The following is an 18,314-nucleotide window of genomic DNA, read 5'->3' on the forward strand; positions in this document are numbered from 1 at the left end:
ACATGTGCTGTTTGTAACGTTTTCGTATAAATTGTACTATGTATAGCGAAAATAAACATTTGCCTGCTTGAAATAACTCTTGTGTGAATAAATCACCTGTGATTGTCGTCCAGTGGTGCGCACGTCACAATAAAGCGAAAACGCAACGCAAGCGGACGCGAGAAACGGGTAAACGAAATGCCATGGGGGTCGCCATCTTGAAAAGCAAAACGATAAAAAAGAAACATAAAATGTGGTTAGTTACCCCATCCGTGGTGAGAGGGCGCTTTTACAAGTTTAAATAATTATTTGAGGAACTTTCGCTCTTTTTGAATTATTTGGTTATCAATATAATTTATATTGTGTGAATAATATATAATGAGTTTAGTTCTACAATGTACTTTTATTCACGCAAGGCCCTCGATCACGTGGTTTGCGATTACCACAGGCTTATTTTACAGTGGGCAAACTGTATGATGAACTGTGGCTAGGGCATCCTGTCAACGTCATCCTCGCCGCAGCTTTACTCGTCCCGAGACCGCCTACGTCACGACTGCACCAGATGTCACGTTCTGTAGACTGGCTGCTCTCCGAGCGCACGAACAGAGTAGGTCGTTTATATAAAAAAATATAGCTATCAGGCTCAAAACAGCAACGTGCGATTGTCATTTACGGATATTGTGGATCATGTTCAACCTATCTCTGTACACGACGGGTATATTTCAAATTTCTTTAAGTATTCTTTTAATGGGGGAGGCTATGACCAACGGTGATGAAGAATGACACCAAGTCTACGATGCAAGGACATTATACGTAATCGCACGATTGAAGCATCTCGGTGACTAGTTTTCTTAACGGTTCTATGGGAAGCTGCACTAACGTACTAGAATGAGCCTGATCGTTTTAATGTATTTTTATTACTTAATTTGATATTTTTTTTATTTTCCGCATAGTACTGGAGTCGCCTTCTAACCGCGTTGGGTGGGCTTTTGTAATGTTTGTCTGTTTGTTCGCCGAGTCCCTTCAAAATGCCGCTCCATGCAATCGCCAAACACGCCGCAGGCCGGAAGGAGTGGAAAGGAAAGGTTAGGGAACAGTAAAACGGCGAGGAGAGGCATGGGAGACAAGGATGAGATTGCGATGGACGGCGAATCAGCGATTTAAAATGAAAGTTACTGTCGATATGCCACATGTCGGTAAAAACTAGAACTTAAACGCCTCCGGGAAAGTTAGTCTTGGGGTCAATCTGAATGATAATCAACAATCTCTTTCTTCCCCTATTGATGTCTCTTCCTTTCCATCTTAAATTATCTACAAGTGCTACTAAATAAATATTAATGTGATACAGAGAATAAATATTTATCTCATCTCCACCTGCCTGCTTCGGATCACTTCTCGTGTTTGTAATTAGCGTGTTAAACGCTTAAAAACAAACATCTGAGTTTATTCGTTAAGTAGTTTATTGTACTTAACATGGCAATAAATTGTGTGTTGCTCCAAATAATTTATTGGAAAAATCTTACATTACAGGTAAATTTGTATTTGCAATATACTATACGCACAACGAAAAGAGCCATCTAGTGTACTCATGCTCGATTATCAAATTTCTGAAATTTTGGGGTGTCCCCCACCGATAGTTTGGCCAAGCAAAGAGGGAGCCCTAGGTGTAAGATATTATTGCGTGCTACCAGTTCAGTACGAACCCTTCACACAGTCTTCGAATAAGACCGCTCGCTGACAAGCAAGTTCCAGTTCACTGCTTGAGTGACGATCCTAGAGACCTGGTTGCTGACAATTTGTTTTCGAAAATTTCGCGGCACTCTTTCGTTTCCTCTTTGAACCAAAACTAAACAACAACCCATTGAGTATACAAATACACTATCCTAATATCATGGAAATCCGAGTCAAAGGCAGAAGTGCCTCGTCCACAACTGGGAGATTTGAAGAAAACGAAATATTGCGGTTTCGAAGGCATGGTGATGATTATGCCAAGTATATTGCATATGGCCTATTAAGTATGTGCATTTCTTACAATACTAGAAGCTATGACCTACATCTATTAAAACGTAATTTCAGAGTAATAGGTTTGGATAAAAAATATGGTTCTGTTTAAAATTTAATTCGGGAGAGCTCTAAACTTGGACAACCGTCGATAAAGGAACTGTCCTACGGTGCTCTATCGGCGTTGTATTTACTACAATCCAACAACGCCTCAACTTTCAAGCGTAAACTATAGAAGAACATACTACGCGCTCTACATAACGTTAAACACTTCTAAATAAATATAATTAATAATGTGCCTCGCTGAAACAATCCAAGTGAAACTGCCCTCATGAAGAAGCACATCGAGTACAATCAAATTTGAAGTAAAACAAAAATAAACAATGTCACTAGGCAGGACAGCTGGTTGTTATTCGACGTACTGAAACCCAAGAAGGAGTTGTGTTTGTCTTCCTTCTTTTGCCCCCGACTTGCGTTTTAGTATGTTGAAGAACAACCATTCAACTTCACCAAATAGCCAGGATTAGATAAGAGTTTCAAGGGCGAGTTGTAACAATGTAAAAGTATATTGAACCGTAAGAAATTAACACAAAATAAAGATTTTATTCGGTAACCACAACCAAACGACTGAATTGTTTTCACATATTCATTGGGCTGCAAGTTATCGTTTGACTCGGAAAAGCTTGATCGCCTTCAGATGAGTCATCAATATGTTGACAGAAATCTGTTTTTGAAATGCTTGCTTGAATCATTGAACATGGAGTAAGAACTGCTATACACGATATTATTCTCGACGAACCACGCGTATGATTAGTAAGAAGCTCAACTCATGTTTCACAGTCTTTGGTGCTAGCACTACCTTAGTAAACAATCCAGATTATTTTCATCATAGACACTGCACATATGCATCTTGGGAACATTTCCACGCGTCCTGAATAACAACAAGTATAAGCTGCCCTTGTCATCTTTGGGAACGAAGGTAATAGAACATTTGACTTGACTTCTGGCAGCAGATCTAAGTGCGGTGGCCACAAGACGGCCATGATGTTTCTTTTAAAATGGTTTTACTTCTTTTCGTCGACAAAGAAAACATTTGCACCTAGGAGGCATAGTGGATCCGATGAAGCTTAGCTTCTGGTTGGATCTGTTGCGTCGACGTTCTGCGTCGCCCGAACACAACCGTCAGAATTACAATCACGAGAAGAACGATAGCTACTGGTACTCCGATTAAGAGACCCCAGTTCTTCGAATCCAGCGGCTTCTGCTGCTGCCCAGGAGAGGGATGCTCAAATGTAGCCAGGGCGATGTTGGAAGCTCCCGAATCGAGGCCATCCTTGTTCAGCACACGAGCAGAAAAGTAGAAATCTGTGCGGTTTTCGATCTTCGCCTCGGACACCACATCTTCCGGAATCTTGACGGTGACGTTCTGCTTGGTTCGTGCCGGAAGCGGTGATAACTGGCCTTCCATGACGTCATTCTCGGAAATCTGAACACCATCCTCAAAACGCTTCAGAAAGCTCGCCATGTTGGTGCTCACTCTGATCTCTACTTGAGAAGCTGCAAAAATATTTTTATTTTTTTTACAAAACCAATTTGCACCATTGAAGCATTAGAGCACGTACAGCCTGGCATTGCGTTAGAAAAACGGATCTGTGGAGCATGAACAGCTGACGAATCAGTAAAGCATGTTAACTAAAACAAATCAAGCTAAAACATTCTGAAAGGGCGCTTTCGTGTAAATTCCTCTAATCGCAGACTCAGGCAATGCTATCCACTCGGATCTTGTGCGAGGAACAAAATTATATTTATTGTAGCTGGCTCGACAGAATATTTTTTTTAAATTTTAATATCCATTGAATGATCTACTTGACTTGAAACAAATTGTTACTTCTAAATAGCAATTATTGTTAATTGCTGGCAGGTTATTAAAGATGGCTTGCAAAAACTTCAAGCACAAGTGTTATCACCTTAAAGTTAGAAGATCCCATCAGATTAAGTGCTTAATCATACAAGGGTAAATTACTTTCAAAATGTAATTTAATTACAATAATAATTAATTTGCTTCAAAAGTATTTTAACTACAATAACAATTACTACTACGTAAAAGTAATTAATTGCAATTACCAATTACTTATAAAAAGTAATGCAATTACTTTACAATTACGTATTTCTTAGAGACACCCGACTGGGGCCATATAACTTTAAACCGGCGGTAAAGAACGCATAGTATTTGTTCATTTCTTGCCCCAATGTTTGAGGAGGCTTAATCATCGCTGCGTAAATGCCACGTGTTGTGCTTTCCTTTTATAAATTTTGTTAGATTAATGATGGAACTTGACAGTCTGAGGCAATGAAGTACTCGGTTCTTATATTTTTTTTATAAATAATAATGAATTAGTTCATGTGTTGAAAGATGCCAGATCGCTAAAGAAAAAATGGGTTTATAGAGTTTTGTTAGCCCGGGAAAATAAAAATGCGACAATTAGTCATACATGAATAATCTACAAGTGTTAATATAGAACTAAAATCCACACGCGCTAATACGACCGCATTCACATAAAAACATCATGGTATAGTAAATTATTTGCATTGAGTTGAAATTATAATTGCTCAGAAATATATCAAAACCGAATAGGGGCTCCCGAATCATTAGTAACAATATTCACAGGTGCGAGGTCAGTCTCCAAGATGCTTATGCAAAAAATATACAAAGTAAAACCAACAGGAAATAAACTTGAAAATGCTACAGATACAAACATGCGACGTACTGAAAGAGGGATGTCAAAAACTGGCAAAAAAAACAACTTTATAGACAATTAAAGTACCTAGCTCAACTAAAAGCTGAAGCTTATTTTTTTTTTTCGGTACTTTCAGTATTTTGGCATGTTTACGCTATTGTTTTCTGCTCGCACAGCCGATGACGCAGCAAGGCGCCGTTGAGGTAGGCTCCAAAGAGGATTTTCTCATCCCGCAGTATAACCAACAAAACAACAAACAATGTGAGGCTATTTATGTTGTGCGTGTGTGTGAGTGTGTGTCTTCGCGCGAGTGTTTCACCGAGAGCTAGGCCGCTTGTGCGAACGCTGAGGCTTTCAGAGAGGTTCCGTTGGCGCCGCAGTTTTGCAAAAATAATTGTGCCTGAAATTTTGCAATTACTGACGCTAGAAAGTAATTAAATTACAAGTACAATTCCTTCTGGTCGAAAATAATTAATTACAATTACAAATTACTAAGAAAAGTAATTAAAGTAATTCAATTACTGTAACTGCATTACTACCCAAGTTAATATGTTACGCTGGCATGTTCTCGATATAGATTCCCAATACAAACCTTGCGGCACGGCTCTGGCGCTTTTCTAGCTCACCTGTATGCGCATATTATCTCAATTCACGAGACAATATTAGAGACAAAACATAGCCTTTCTTTTCGCAATTTGTTCTGGCCTTCACACGCGGCGTCGCGTTAATATGCCTAGCTTTGCCGGTTCAGTTCGTTCAAGGTAGACGAAAGGTTGTGGCTACAGCCACCAATCGAGCTACGCTTAGGCTATCGACTACCTGAGCCCTAGACATAGTGTCGGCAAACTCAGAAGAAGGTATGTTGCTCTGTCGCAGACTTTTTTTGAGCATTTCTTGTCGAATGGAAAAGCGTTCCCTGCAATTTCAGATGAAGCTTTACATAACTGTTATTCGTAATGTTAAACAACAAAATGGATGACGTGGTGTTACTTTAAGGCACTGCTTATTTAGCAACTCTAATACCTGAGTCCCACTAGAGCGACAAACAGAAACAGTGGACACCTACTGGTCTCAAACACGCGCAGCGTGTACGCAGAAGTACTTATCTTTGGCGGGCTTGCAGTTTATTGGTGCTCGTGAAGTAAGCACGAGGGACCGCAAGCCTACCAAAGATACCTTCGCGTGCATTCTGAACGTGTGTGAGGCTTGGCGATGTTGGTTCTTTTTGTTTGTCGCTATAGTGGGACAAGAAATGGTGTGGCAAGTTTTTTCCAGTAGTTAGAAATACGTGTAATTATGATATTATTTTATTCGCAGCCGCCAGCATGACGAGGACACATGTCCTAAGACGACTGAAAACTTCGTCAGAGACTTGTCAGTCTTAATGCGGCGAAGATGCTGTCATGTGCACTTTGTGTTCATATAGTCCACTATTGAATGTACGCTCCTGCCCGACAAATCACTCGCGCGTATTTTTCAGTAACCCAGAGTTACAAACTAGTTGGCCCGACGTTGCAGCTTGACGTAAAGTCCCTGTATGCGGGAAAGCAGTTCAAATCTCCCTCTTCACACAGTTGTCCCCTCTCCCGGTCTCTTGACGCTCGTACGTCTCCATGCCGCCATGTTCGTTCGAAGACGCCAAACATTTAATTTTTTACGCCCTTTTCAGCGCACATGGGTCTTAATTCAAAGCTGCTAGTGACTCTATTTACGAGACGCAGCAAAAATTATATTCTATCGAGCGGAGTTCTTTTTTTTTTTTCTCAGAAAAACTGTTTTTTGTTTTCTTATTGCAGTCACGTTACTTGGCGACTGTACCAAGTGGCACCACTAATTTTTCACATAGTCTGAGCTCTCGGCGACGCATGCGGTGCTTTTATTATACGACAAACACAATTCTTTTTTTCTGACTGGCAGCATACGAGGTGTGACCAGAAAGTTCCGCCTCTGATTTTGTAGCGTAGAAAGAGAGGGCAGCACAGTGATACGCGCTCAGCAGTCAAAGGAAGGGACCTTCATGTCTTGTTATACCAAAGGGCGCCGCTCTGTGAACTTTGGAGCTGCGTTTCACGAGTTTTCGTGACTACGTGCATGGGCACAATGGCGATGTTTCTATAGACTAAAAACTACAGCGAGAGCGAGCATCCATTTTGCGTCAAACTTGACAAATATAAAGCAGAGATTTTCGCTATGATTCAGCAGACTTGTGTAAAAAAGCAGTGAATTTCGCGAAGTGTTTTTAAGTGGCACTCGCGCTTCACAAACGGCAGAACATCGCCGGAAGACGAAGAGCGGTGGGGCGACTTTATCCGACCTCTCCTTGACTTCGGTCACGTTGTGCCATTCTTGAAGCGCGAGTGCCACTCAAAACACCTCGCACACCTTCCTTTTTTTTTACATAAGCCTTCTAAATCATTTTAGAGGTCTCTGTTTTATGTTTGCTGAGCTTGACGTAAAATTGATGTTCGTTCTCGCTTTGGTTTGCAGTGTATGGAAAGATCGCCATCATGCTCGTGCATGTGGTCAAACAAACCAGTGTAGCGCAGCTCCAAATGTTCACAGAGCGACGCCCTTTGGTATAATGAGACACGAAGGTTCTTTATTTTGACTGCTGCGCGCGAATCACTGTGCTTCCCTCACTTTCTACGCTACAAAATCAGTCCCGGAACTTTTTGATCACCCCACGTATGTGTTGGTTTATAATTACCTCATAGCCATAGTTTAAAACACATTGCCACAGTGCACTAACACCAAAATTTGTATAATGTTAAGCCGATTCAATGTTTATCAGTGCGAGCTTTACGCTTTCTCTTGAATATTCACATCAAAGGAAATGTGAATTAAACTATGTTCAAATGCCCAAGTTCAGACAGAGTTAAAACAACTATACTGAATGCAACGCGAGGCAATGCAAAAGGTGACTTCTTACCTTGGCCATAGTCCAAGTGCTCTCCCGGACAAGTCCAGGACAGGACAACGCAAAGAGTGCCGTTCTCAGTAATAACATCAGCGACTCGAAGGTCCTGGATCGAGGCCGGTGGAATCTTAGACACATCGATCGCGCCGTCAACTTGGAAGGAGCCCCCATCTGAAAATCTTCTGAAGCTTGGAGCTTTTTCGCCAACAACCTCTAGTGGTTCGGCAACTTCGATGTCTTCATCCACGTAAACAAACTGTTCAAACGGAAGTCCTTCGGCTCCAAACTCCGGAGAGGCAGAAGCCGTTTTCTCGGTAGCTGCCACATTTGTAGATACTTCTGAAAGATAAAATTATTTCTGGAAAATTGGGCCCGAATACATACGGTAACCAGCAAAGCTGTCGAAAGTCTTTCTGGTGGCAGCTTGCAATGCAAAGTTTGACAAACATGCATGTGTTCACCAATAGATTAAACACATTGAAACCTCATACGATTACCAACACTACGCCGTGGAATTATTTCTTGAGAGTGTTTACTAACAGTTGTTCTGATGGCGCAAACCTAACGTACTCAAAAAAGCCCAATAGCAAAAAAGGGCACACAGCAAAAACTGTCGTCACATGCATCAGGCAAGACCGATATACAAAAAGGAAGTAGAAGACTTCGTCTATAGCGGTCTATCTGAGAAATGTCTATCTATCACAAAGTTCTGAAAAAATGCTGATTCATCGTTTCCGTTATCTGTCATGATCCTGGCACATCAAACCTGTTTTTTGCTTCTCATCTTATGAAATCTTTGCTTGTGATGTCCAGTGGCCGAGTGTGTTAACTCACCGCAGCTCGCAGTATATGCAGCGAAAGCTCAAGCTGCAGAACCCAGAGACCCTGGGTTCCTTCCTCACCCTCGCACGTTCCGATCTGGGTGAGCATTGTACCGACGTGCGGTCGTCTAATCACTACTGCGCGATGCACGTTCGAGACCCTAGGGTAGTGGTGGTACTGCACCGGATGAATTCCTCACCTACAGCTAAGAAATACGCCCACTGGAGCTAATTTCCCGCTTTTTAAACAAACACAAAACAAAATTATTAGTCGATATCTATTGCGTCTACCTCCGGGAATGCGTTATCGCCGGCAACGTACCAGGTGGAGACGCTACAACGGGAAGACCTCCGGAACCCCGTCGTCCTCTCACAATAATTGCCGAGCCATCGCCCACAACTTCGGCCACCACAGAGTACCTTCCGTTGCCCTTGAACTGCGTGAAGTATCCGCTGTAGATGCCGTCGTTGGCCGTGACGTCCGCACCTGGTAATAAGTGAACACAGCCGATAATATAATGAAATAAACAATAGGATATAGAGAACTCAAGGCGAAAGCCATAAGCCGTCGCAGGGCCCTTTTTTTTTTTTTCTTCCCCCAAAGAACAAAGAGCGAGAGTACAAAGATAATTGAAAAAATAAAAACACTTAGAGACAAGTACAGACAAGGACGAACAAGAACAGACAGGGAGAAACAAGGACAGACAAGGAGAGACAGAACAGTCCTGAGACAACTGTGCTGTCTGTCCTTGCTTCCAAGTGTTTTGTTATTGTTTTATTCATTCTTGTTTCATTTATTTTCCCGAAGGCTCCTGTATGTGCGCGAGCGAATCCAGTTGACGTGGCTTCGTTCACCTCCGTACATAAACTAGACAAGACGTCCATCGTGATTATCTCAAAAGTCACCCACACCGGTCACTCCCAAGAAAGAAAGAAGCCCAGCTTCAGTCACTGACAGATTAAAAAACGCAAGGCGTTGTTTATCACCCTCACGCTTCTTGCTACGTGATTTGTTCTTCGGTGCTCTTAGCGGTGCTCTTATTGGCTAATGCAACTATCGCATTGGGTGCCGTGCCACAACACGTGACTTGGGCCCCCCCCCACACGGGTAGTCCCCGTTTCGACCCATTCCCGATTCAACCTTACCGTTTGTACCTTCCCGTTTCGACCCGGATCAAAACGACCTTCTCGTTTCATCCTTTCCTATTTCGCCCTTTCCTGAAACAACATTCCCGCTTCGGCCATCGTTCGGTTAGTTTGTATTATTCGTTAACAGTTGATTAGGTTCAAGTGTCCAGTGTCTGTTCTCCTTGCTCACATCACTTCTCCCTCTTCCGAAACAACCTCGTAAAATAAACTCTGTCAGGGAGAGCTCGCCCGAACATTTACAGCTTCATCGACCTGCAAACGGGATGAGGCCTTGATAGGGATATCGCTGCAGCAGCTTGCAAATGGTGGTGCCGTGCGGGCCAGGTGACCGCCGCGAACTTCTGACGGCGCGATTTTCCTGCTCGACATCCTCAACCAGGGCGATAGCATTTTGTGGTTTATGATTCTTGCCCGTGTACGCGACGGTTCTGTGTTTGACCTTGTCAGGAAATGAAGTCGCAATCATATGCCCGTCAGCCTGTCTGATTTATCACTTTTAAAAATATCCCGTTCACTATAAGGAAGTTTTAGAAAAACGTACGCAAGCGCTTCGGGTAACCTAAAAATGGCGTCGCGGTATGAAAACTTAGGCAACGCTAATTTTCGCTTACTCAAAACTCTGGCCTGCGTTACTCTAAGATTTTGTTAGGGAGTTTTCGTAGACCACGTTTCCCCATTTCGCTAAGCCCTCCGCAACGAAGAAGCCGCTACTGCGCCTGCGCGCCGATGCCCTTGACTGTAGAGTTCTGGGTATCGTAGCGGGTTGCCGAAAGCGTCGCGTGACGTCGAAAACGATCTACGAAAGCTCCCTGGCGAAACCGTTAGCGCGAACAAGCGACTGTTGGTTTCAGCTACTTGTCTAAAAAAATCAGAAGACTGCCATCAATATTATTAGTGAGTTTAAAAGTGCTCCTCTGGGCCACTAAGCGGTAAAATGTGGTACCTTCTAATACCATTTCGAAGTAAAATTCGAAAAATCGCCAACATCGTGTTCGTGGTAACGTTGTCGCGCAATGTACACAGTCCATTTCGTAGTTACATATTTTGGGGACCATCTTGAAAGAAACAGTTTAAGTGGTTCAAGTAGAAATACATTTCGTTGAAGCTTGTCTGAAAGTATTGCATATTTTAAGAATACGTTTACAAGCAAAAACATTTCACAACATGACGGAATTGCTTACCTGCACCTTTGCATTAATGCCATTAACATGATTTCGGGACATATTCTTATGCATAAAAACTGCGCAAACCAGGATTAGAACGATGGACACTTTTCGCGAAAAGGTTGAGATGTGCGGGGCTTTATACCAACGGGTTCAAACGAGACAAATTCAAATGTAAAATATCTATTGGCTACGGGTTCAAATATGAAGGGCGTTTCGGGAACGGGTTGAAACGGAACAGGTTCAAACGGTAGGGTCGTTTCGGGAATGGGTCGAAACGGGACGGGTTCAAACGGGAAGGTCGTTTCGGGAATGGGTCAAAACGGGACGGGTTCAAACGGGAAGGGGTTGTTTCGGGCTACACCCCTCCACACCACCCGCCCCTTCAACCGTGGTCACAGTACTGCTAATACATGATACAAGAGTCGGTCTGTAGACATCCTCTGGAGCGTGTTCCTTCCTAAAACATTGATCGTGTAAACACTGTTTGAAGACAGGTTTGAACATATGTGTGAGGCGAACATGGTTCCGACGTGCCTGAGATCTGTCCGCAGATAAATCCGTCACCATGCTTGAAGCGAACGAAGTGCCTTTTGTAAGGTTCTGAGTTGTGTGAATGCGGCTTTGAACTGGCGGTGTTTATAGCTCTACGCATTTTAGGCACCTTTTGTAGTGGAGATAGCCCTGCCCTTTGTCTACGTGGTACAGGCTAATGAAACGCACCGACTCCATCGTCGAAAAGCTCCACGATCAGCTGCCCAACGTTCTTCTGGGGTGTCAGGACCTTGGCCAGGACCTTTGCACGCAGAACTGCATGGGGACCCTTGGACACTTCCGAAAAGATACAGGCGTCCAGCGCCTGGTTGACGTCGAGTTTCTTGAGAAAGGTACGCAGCCGAATGGGATGGTCATCGGCTGCCACAGCCATCGAAGTTACGCGAACGTTTACTACATCCGTGTCGGCTTTCGTCGCCAGAGCAAGATTCCAGGTACCGGGCTACGGAAAAGAAAGGAGACAACATGCGATCTTTAAACTATGGGTAACGTTTTTAGTTTCTTTTGCTGTCACTCCCACTGCGTGTGAACGCGTTTTTGTCCCCTCATAAACCGCGTGGAACGTTCTTACTCGCGATTCGCCCGCGTCGACGTCGGCGCGGCGCCATTTCGGGTGCGTGCGCATTCGTAATGGCCAACGCGCCTTTTGCGTTCTAAACCGAAAAACAAATAAGACACGCGCCGCGATTATGCTGAAAGCACGCGTCTGCTCTCACCCAGGAGAGCCGGGTGAACAGTCACGTGATCTGAACGAATCCGTTTTCTGCGGCGTGCGCGGAATGTGTGACTGACACTTTATGCATTTCAAACGTGAAAATAAAATTCGAGTCCATTTGAAGCCTTTCTTTGTTAGCTTAAAAATTTATTTAGTACATATGCGTTTATTCTGTCTGCACGTGGCGCAGTTTATGTAGCCTTGAGGCGTTGAGAGTACACCGGTGGAAGCAGCTGTCCGTCGCTGCTTACGGGTTTACCTACGTTGGCATCGACGCGTACGGCCGTCGCGCGTCGCGATTTCACGAGCAAGAAACAGCTCCACGCGGGTCACGCTTTACCATCACGATAGTCCTAAAACTTTACTTACCGCCAAAATCAAAAAAGGTAACTTCATGTTCCGGACGCATCGTGACATTTTCTTTATTAAAATAGAAGTCTGCCGGCCAGGACCGCTTCTAAGTTCGTGACTGGTAACTTGAGGAATACTGAACACAGAATGGTGGAACCTCTGACTAATTAAATCTTGCGTTCATCACAATGCTTCTATTAGCATATAACAGATGGTCGCACCTTTCAATAGTGTCGTAAAAAGACAGGTAAGTGTGTGAATAGAACATATTGGACTATGACAAAACGTACCGCAAACATCCAATTGAAAATGTTTAGTTCCTTCAGAGCTAGGGTTGTCAATAACAAATAAAACATCCATTGAAACTGGCTGTAACTTCGTTAGCAAAGTAAACAGCGTGAAATTGAAATGGTTTTCAATACTCGTTCTTTTTATTCTTTTTTTTTTGAAAAAGAGAGAGAGAGAGTAAGCATGTGTTTCAGGTTATGGGAGATCTAAAGTCAGCGAAGTTTGCGCCGAGACACTATGTGACCTCCATTGTGGCATTGTAGTGATTCAATCAGTCCCTATTAGTGAGTAGAACATTTCTGAACGAAATAGTGACACTGAATATTAAGAATGTTGCAACCCTAATATTTGTGTCATATCTGTCATTTAGCCAGATTAATTTTAAGAACCCCCGGCACAATGTGCTCACTGCCCTGAAGCAAAGTACGGGTGCTGGAAATGTGCCGTCATCTCACCATACTTTTTATTGAAAAACACTTCTGTCTAAAGAGATAACAAAGTTTTCTGATATGATAACACATTTAGTCTAACACAATCAAAACACCGAAGAATAAAACCTGAATTTCATACCATTGCTGGCGAAGGAATCTCGACGGTTCGCCATTTTGAACCCGAGTTCGAAATACGGAAGGAGCAGGCCTTGCATGTGTTTCCCATGGGGTCCAAAACGTGAACCTCCAGGTTAGTTTGGCTGCCCGACACGATGACGACCTTCGTGTCTTTACCGAGCTCCGGGTCAATCATGATTGGAATTGTTTTACTTTTATTCAGTTTAATGGACTCGTCCAGAATCTGTGCAAAATGAAAGTAAACATCGTGCATGAGCAAACTCAAAACGCTCCATCAAAACCGCATTGCAGTTGCATATGCTCCATACGTTTTTATTTTTAGGCCGGCCCTTCAGTTTGCTTAAGACACGTCAAAACTTATCTGTGAGCAATGTATCTTGTGAGCACCTGAAAGAACAATCGTGGTACCATTCATTAGGAGTTTGATTAGCGATTAATGCGGGATAAATATTCTGAGAAGCCAAATGAAGAATACGCTGGTAACCCAAATATGCTCTGAGCACATTAGACGTTTTATTTGGTGGAAGAACCGACATCTTATCATTTCTACTAGTTTTTCTGTTGTTGTTTTTTGTGTTTTTTTGCCGAGTTTTTTTATTGTGTTGTAGCGATTGGTTGCCTGGTTGCACCGCAAAGAGGTGTACATGCGAAGTATTGCTGACAGTGTGTCAATAAGTAAAGTCAGAAGCGAAATAAAGAACACGCCTGAAATGTATGGGCGTCCGGGAATAACAAGTTGGCATCGCCATGTGTTCATTCGAGAGAGCCATCTTTTACCACGCTATTGTACACTTGACCGGTTACCAACCCACCTCATCACGACACCACCAGTCTGATAAAAGCCTGAGGCCACACCTTTGTTCGATGATGGGAGGCTTGAGTCATCTCTCTACGTTTGTGCGTATTATTGGGTCGGTAGCTTAATTGCCGCGACATGATGCAGCTCGAGTCTTGGAGCTTTTGCGCTGAAAGCACACACAGCGATTAAGTTTTAGATGTGACTGCACTATTTTCTTTGAGCCACTATTCGCACACACATGGCGTCGTTGATCTATCTTGATCCCACTTTGATACTCACTTGTGAACCAAAAAAGACGAAGCAAAATGTTTGGAAAAAATTACGTTTATAATACGTTTACGTGATGTCTAAAAGAAAACGCGATTAATACTGGCGACATGTCAATAAAATAAAGTAAGCCTCGTTTAGTGTAACTCGACCGTGTAGTTTAGTTTTATTTTAACTAAGCGAAATTAATCCCGTGTTTTTTTTTTTTTTTTGCACATTTCATTTAAACGTCGTGTAAACCTAATTTATGTCCAACCATTCTGCTTCATCATCTTTGGTTTAAACATTAGTACATAAGAGGCATCAAGAGCGCTCAGTAATACCGTCGGCGTGTGAATAGTGGCTCAAATAAAATAGCGTAGTGTCATCGCTAGCTTCATCACAATGCGGACCTTCAGCCCAAAAGATCCAAGACACGAGCTGCATCATGTTGCGGCAATTTTGCAACCAATCCAATAGTGCGCACAAATGTAGGGAGACGGCTCAAGCCGTCCATCATCGAAAAACGGTCTGACCCGATGCTCTTTTGAAACTGGTGGCACAGTGAGGTGGTGGGTTGATGACCGCCCAAGAGTGCAATAACGTGGCGGAAGGTGGCACTCTCGTACAAACAAATGGCGACGTCACCTGGTTATTCCTGGACGCCTATAAATTCCTGTACCTTTCCCTTCTGTGTGAGAGCCATGAATGCCGCAAATGCTATTCGATTCCAGCTACTAACCGCACACCTCTTAAACCGCAGCCACACAGCTTGTACATCATGCAAAAGACACATCAGTGTTCGATGCAGACATACGATGACAGACGTATCTGCAGACATGCCTCAAGCAGTGTTCGAAGCATGTTTCCTTTATGCATACGCATGCTTCGTAAATGTTTCTAGTCAGTTCTCGTATGATCAATGCGGAAGGACCGTCATGCTAGAAAGGATGGATGGATGGATGGATGGATGTTAATGGCTACACCCTTTGTAACGATCGGTAGCTAGCGCCATCTAGCCTAAGTCTAAGACACGTCTCAGACGGTGTCTGCAGTCTCTCTTTTGTGTGATGTGTAAGCAGTTAGACCGCGGCTTAACTGATACTTCAATGCCGATGACCCGATCTTAAACGTGTTGCAGGAGTACAGGACGCAGCAGTTACTGACCGTGATCGGACGGTCAGCTTCGTCCAGCTGGGTGGTGGTCGACTCTACGAAGGCCGACTCCATGGCGGCCTCGATGTTTGCCTGGCTGTCGCTCAGCGAGAACGCCTTTCCCCCCGTCATCAGGGCGAGGTTTTCGAGATCCTTTTCTGCGCTCGTACCCAGAGCCAGGGTGTTCACCACAACTTTCTCGTTCAAAAGCTCCGGCAGCACGGCTGCTATTCTTGGATCCCTGTTTTCCTCCCCGTCGGTCATGAGAATGATGGTGTCACCCTCCGCCGTTCTGCCTCCTTCTTTCAGCACCTTGAGTGATGACCGATAACAACGTCAATACCAATCAAATTACAAAGGGATGCACGGGTACCGTAATGTGCAGGTTTAAATGGCCGGAGGAGGAAGCTCACGTAGTTTAACTCTCTTCGTAGCACGCTAGGCTGCTCCTCTGTTAAGCAGTGGAATGGTATTTTTATTACAATTTTGCGTTCTAGGTAGACGGTCGATTGAACCGTAGGCCGATCCAGTTTTCAGTGATTATAAGCTAGAGCGTCAAGACGTAACCCAAAGCACTCTTTGATAAGGGGTCACTTGGAAGCCTCAGAGTGGCAACCGTAGCTCCTAGCTGGCAAGTCTTCATTCCTTTAGGTAATGATGACTCTTGGAACGTTTCTCCTGCTTACGATGCTCATGGATTATGGTAAATATATCTTGCTAAAGATTTTGATGACTCCGATTTATTTCCCTCGCTGAAAAAGCTGATGGCTCCTTGTATACCTCCTCCGCTTAAGTTTTTGATGGCTCCTGGTAAATCACTCCTGCTTAAGGTTTTAATGGCTTCTGGAAATTCCTCCCTGCCTAAGGTGTTGATGGCTCCTGGTAATTATCTTGCTTGAACGCCACCATAAAGCTTCTAAAAAATTATTTTGTAACATTTTTTTTTTAACCTGCCTCGACAAACGTCGTGTTTTGTTTGACCGCTCCTAACTGGCATGCAGGCGAGTATCGGCAGTTCACCTCTTATATTTAAACTGCATTAGGTCCGGCATAATTCCTTAGACTGAGAATGCATTTATTAGGTTACTTAAGCCTCAGAAATGCACGCGCGAGTTTCTACACAAGGCAAGTTCCTTCAATGATAACAGCGTCTCCGAAGTTTCTAACAGAAAAAGTGAACATATTATTTCGACATCAATCCTGCGAGCTTTTCATCTCTCTAATTACATCATCGCCTTTCCGACAACTAAGGTCCGTGACATCGTTACATCACTGGTTTTCAATCAGGTGACAATCTTCGTTCCTGTCACTGTAAGAAAGCTGCGAGCCACCCCGTGCTAAAGACGGAATCATTTGATAAGACTTGTGAAAACCTGACGGCAACAAACCGCTATTCAAAGTTTTTGAATCCTCATTTCCGGAGGCATTGTATACACAAACTCATCTCTGTGACGTCACGGCGCGGTAATGGCGCGTCGGTCGCACTTCCGGTCTGGGGTTGTGGGCAGAAGTCCCCATGCCAGATGTGTATTCCTGCGTTGTTTTGAAAGGAACCAGACAAAAACCTGCCTTCTCGTCAAAACGCCGCGACTGGGGACGTACCAAAAGTGTCGAGAAAGGTTTGAAGGTCAGTTTTCACGTGCTCGGTTCGTCCGAGAATCTGGATTATGTGCCGTGAAAAGGGAAAAGCAGACGCCGTCGGACAACGATTGCTTGGGCGGGAAGCATTTTGGGTTGAATTCACGGATACTTGTGGTCATCAGATTTATTCCTTCGTTCCAACATGAACGCCAGAAAACTGTCAAGTCGTGCGGACCACCTGTGGATTACGTTCAGTGCGTCTTTAAGTTCAAACGGCCGCCTGATTGTTCGAATTGTCGTCTGCTCTTTCAAACGTTTCTGCTTGTCGTCTGCTCTTTTAGGCGACGCCGGTCCGTAGACCAAATGTTGGCCCGGTGCTTGCGATAAGAAGTGAGTGCAGGCCTCAAAAGACTTAAATTTGAAGGTTGGTAAGCAGGCTCGATGTAAACAGTAGATACAAGGAGATGTTGGTCATTGTTACCAGTGACCAACACCGACTTGTTATGCCTAATTCAGTTGGTCCGATTCTGCTTGCGATTTTCAGTATCTTCGTCGGCCATATCAGCTACGGTTCACGCTTTTGCAGCCTGAGCGGCGTCGCGACTGAAAATTCCGAGCGAAATCTCATCATGCGAATCAGGCTTTAGAGTACAATCTCCGGCGTCCACGCGGAATGAATCGCCACATGTCACATTATTCACGCGAAGTTTTGCGGTGTAACGAGCCTCGGTAATTTCGCTGACCCGCTCGAGATAGTCAGACATCGCCAGGAAGACGTAGAACCAACAATTCTAACGCGAAAAAGGGCAGGGAGACTCACACCGATGCCGACAACATCGCATTTCAATGGTTTGTTTATGGGCGACGGCGAGCTTTTTGCCCACACCCCCATCGCGCATGCGCGGCGCCGGTGGCGTCCGCTAGGGGCGCTCCCGGCGCTCCGGTTTGTTTGTAAACATGAGTCGGTGTATACGCTTCATTATAGCAAAATCAAGATTAGATTATCAAAACAGTGTATATTGTATCGCAGCTTCTCGAGGCATATTATTTGGATGAATTAAAAAGACCATGATACTATATAAAACACGAGTGTTTAAATAGCTGCATATCGCTTACTGGGAAAACGAAACCTACAGCACGGAAATACGCTGCCATAAACGTTATTTTCGCCATTAATTTTTAAGAATAAGAGCAAACGAATACTTTTATTCCCACCTTTGCCAAGCCAATAGCACCAAGAGAGAAGGCCTCCGTCTGATCTCCTCTCCCTCTATGAAACGTCATCAG

The 18,314-nt window shown here is 43.8% G+C and overlaps 1 protein-coding gene across 1 annotated transcript in view; it reads right to left on the bottom strand.

The window, feature by feature from the left end:
• Window positions 1–3,031: 3,031 nt before the first annotated feature.
• Window positions 3,032–18,314, bottom strand: part of LOC120836244 (calcium-activated chloride channel regulator 1) — a 36,831-nt gene continuing 21,548 nt past the window's right edge. The window contains exons 9-14 of the mRNA XM_042286632.1: window positions 15,459–15,758; window positions 13,248–13,469; window positions 11,492–11,765; window positions 8,779–8,943; window positions 7,648–7,974; window positions 3,032–3,537 (exon numbers count right to left, since the gene is read on the bottom strand). Of these exons, the coding sequence (XP_042142566.1) occupies window positions 3,080–3,537; window positions 7,648–7,974; window positions 8,779–8,943; window positions 11,492–11,765; window positions 13,248–13,469; window positions 15,459–15,758 (1,746 nt within the window). The 3' untranslated portion in view covers window positions 3,032–3,079. The remainder of the gene's footprint in view (window positions 3,538–7,647; window positions 7,975–8,778; window positions 8,944–11,491; window positions 11,766–13,247; window positions 13,470–15,458; window positions 15,759–18,314) is intronic.

Source organism: Ixodes scapularis, unplaced genomic scaffold (genome assembly GCF_016920785.2).
Source record: "Ixodes scapularis isolate PalLabHiFi unplaced genomic scaffold, ASM1692078v2 PGA_scaffold8__174_contigs__length_109621045, whole genome shotgun sequence".
Classification (NCBI taxonomy): Eukaryota; Metazoa; Arthropoda; class Arachnida; order Ixodida; family Ixodidae; genus Ixodes; species Ixodes scapularis.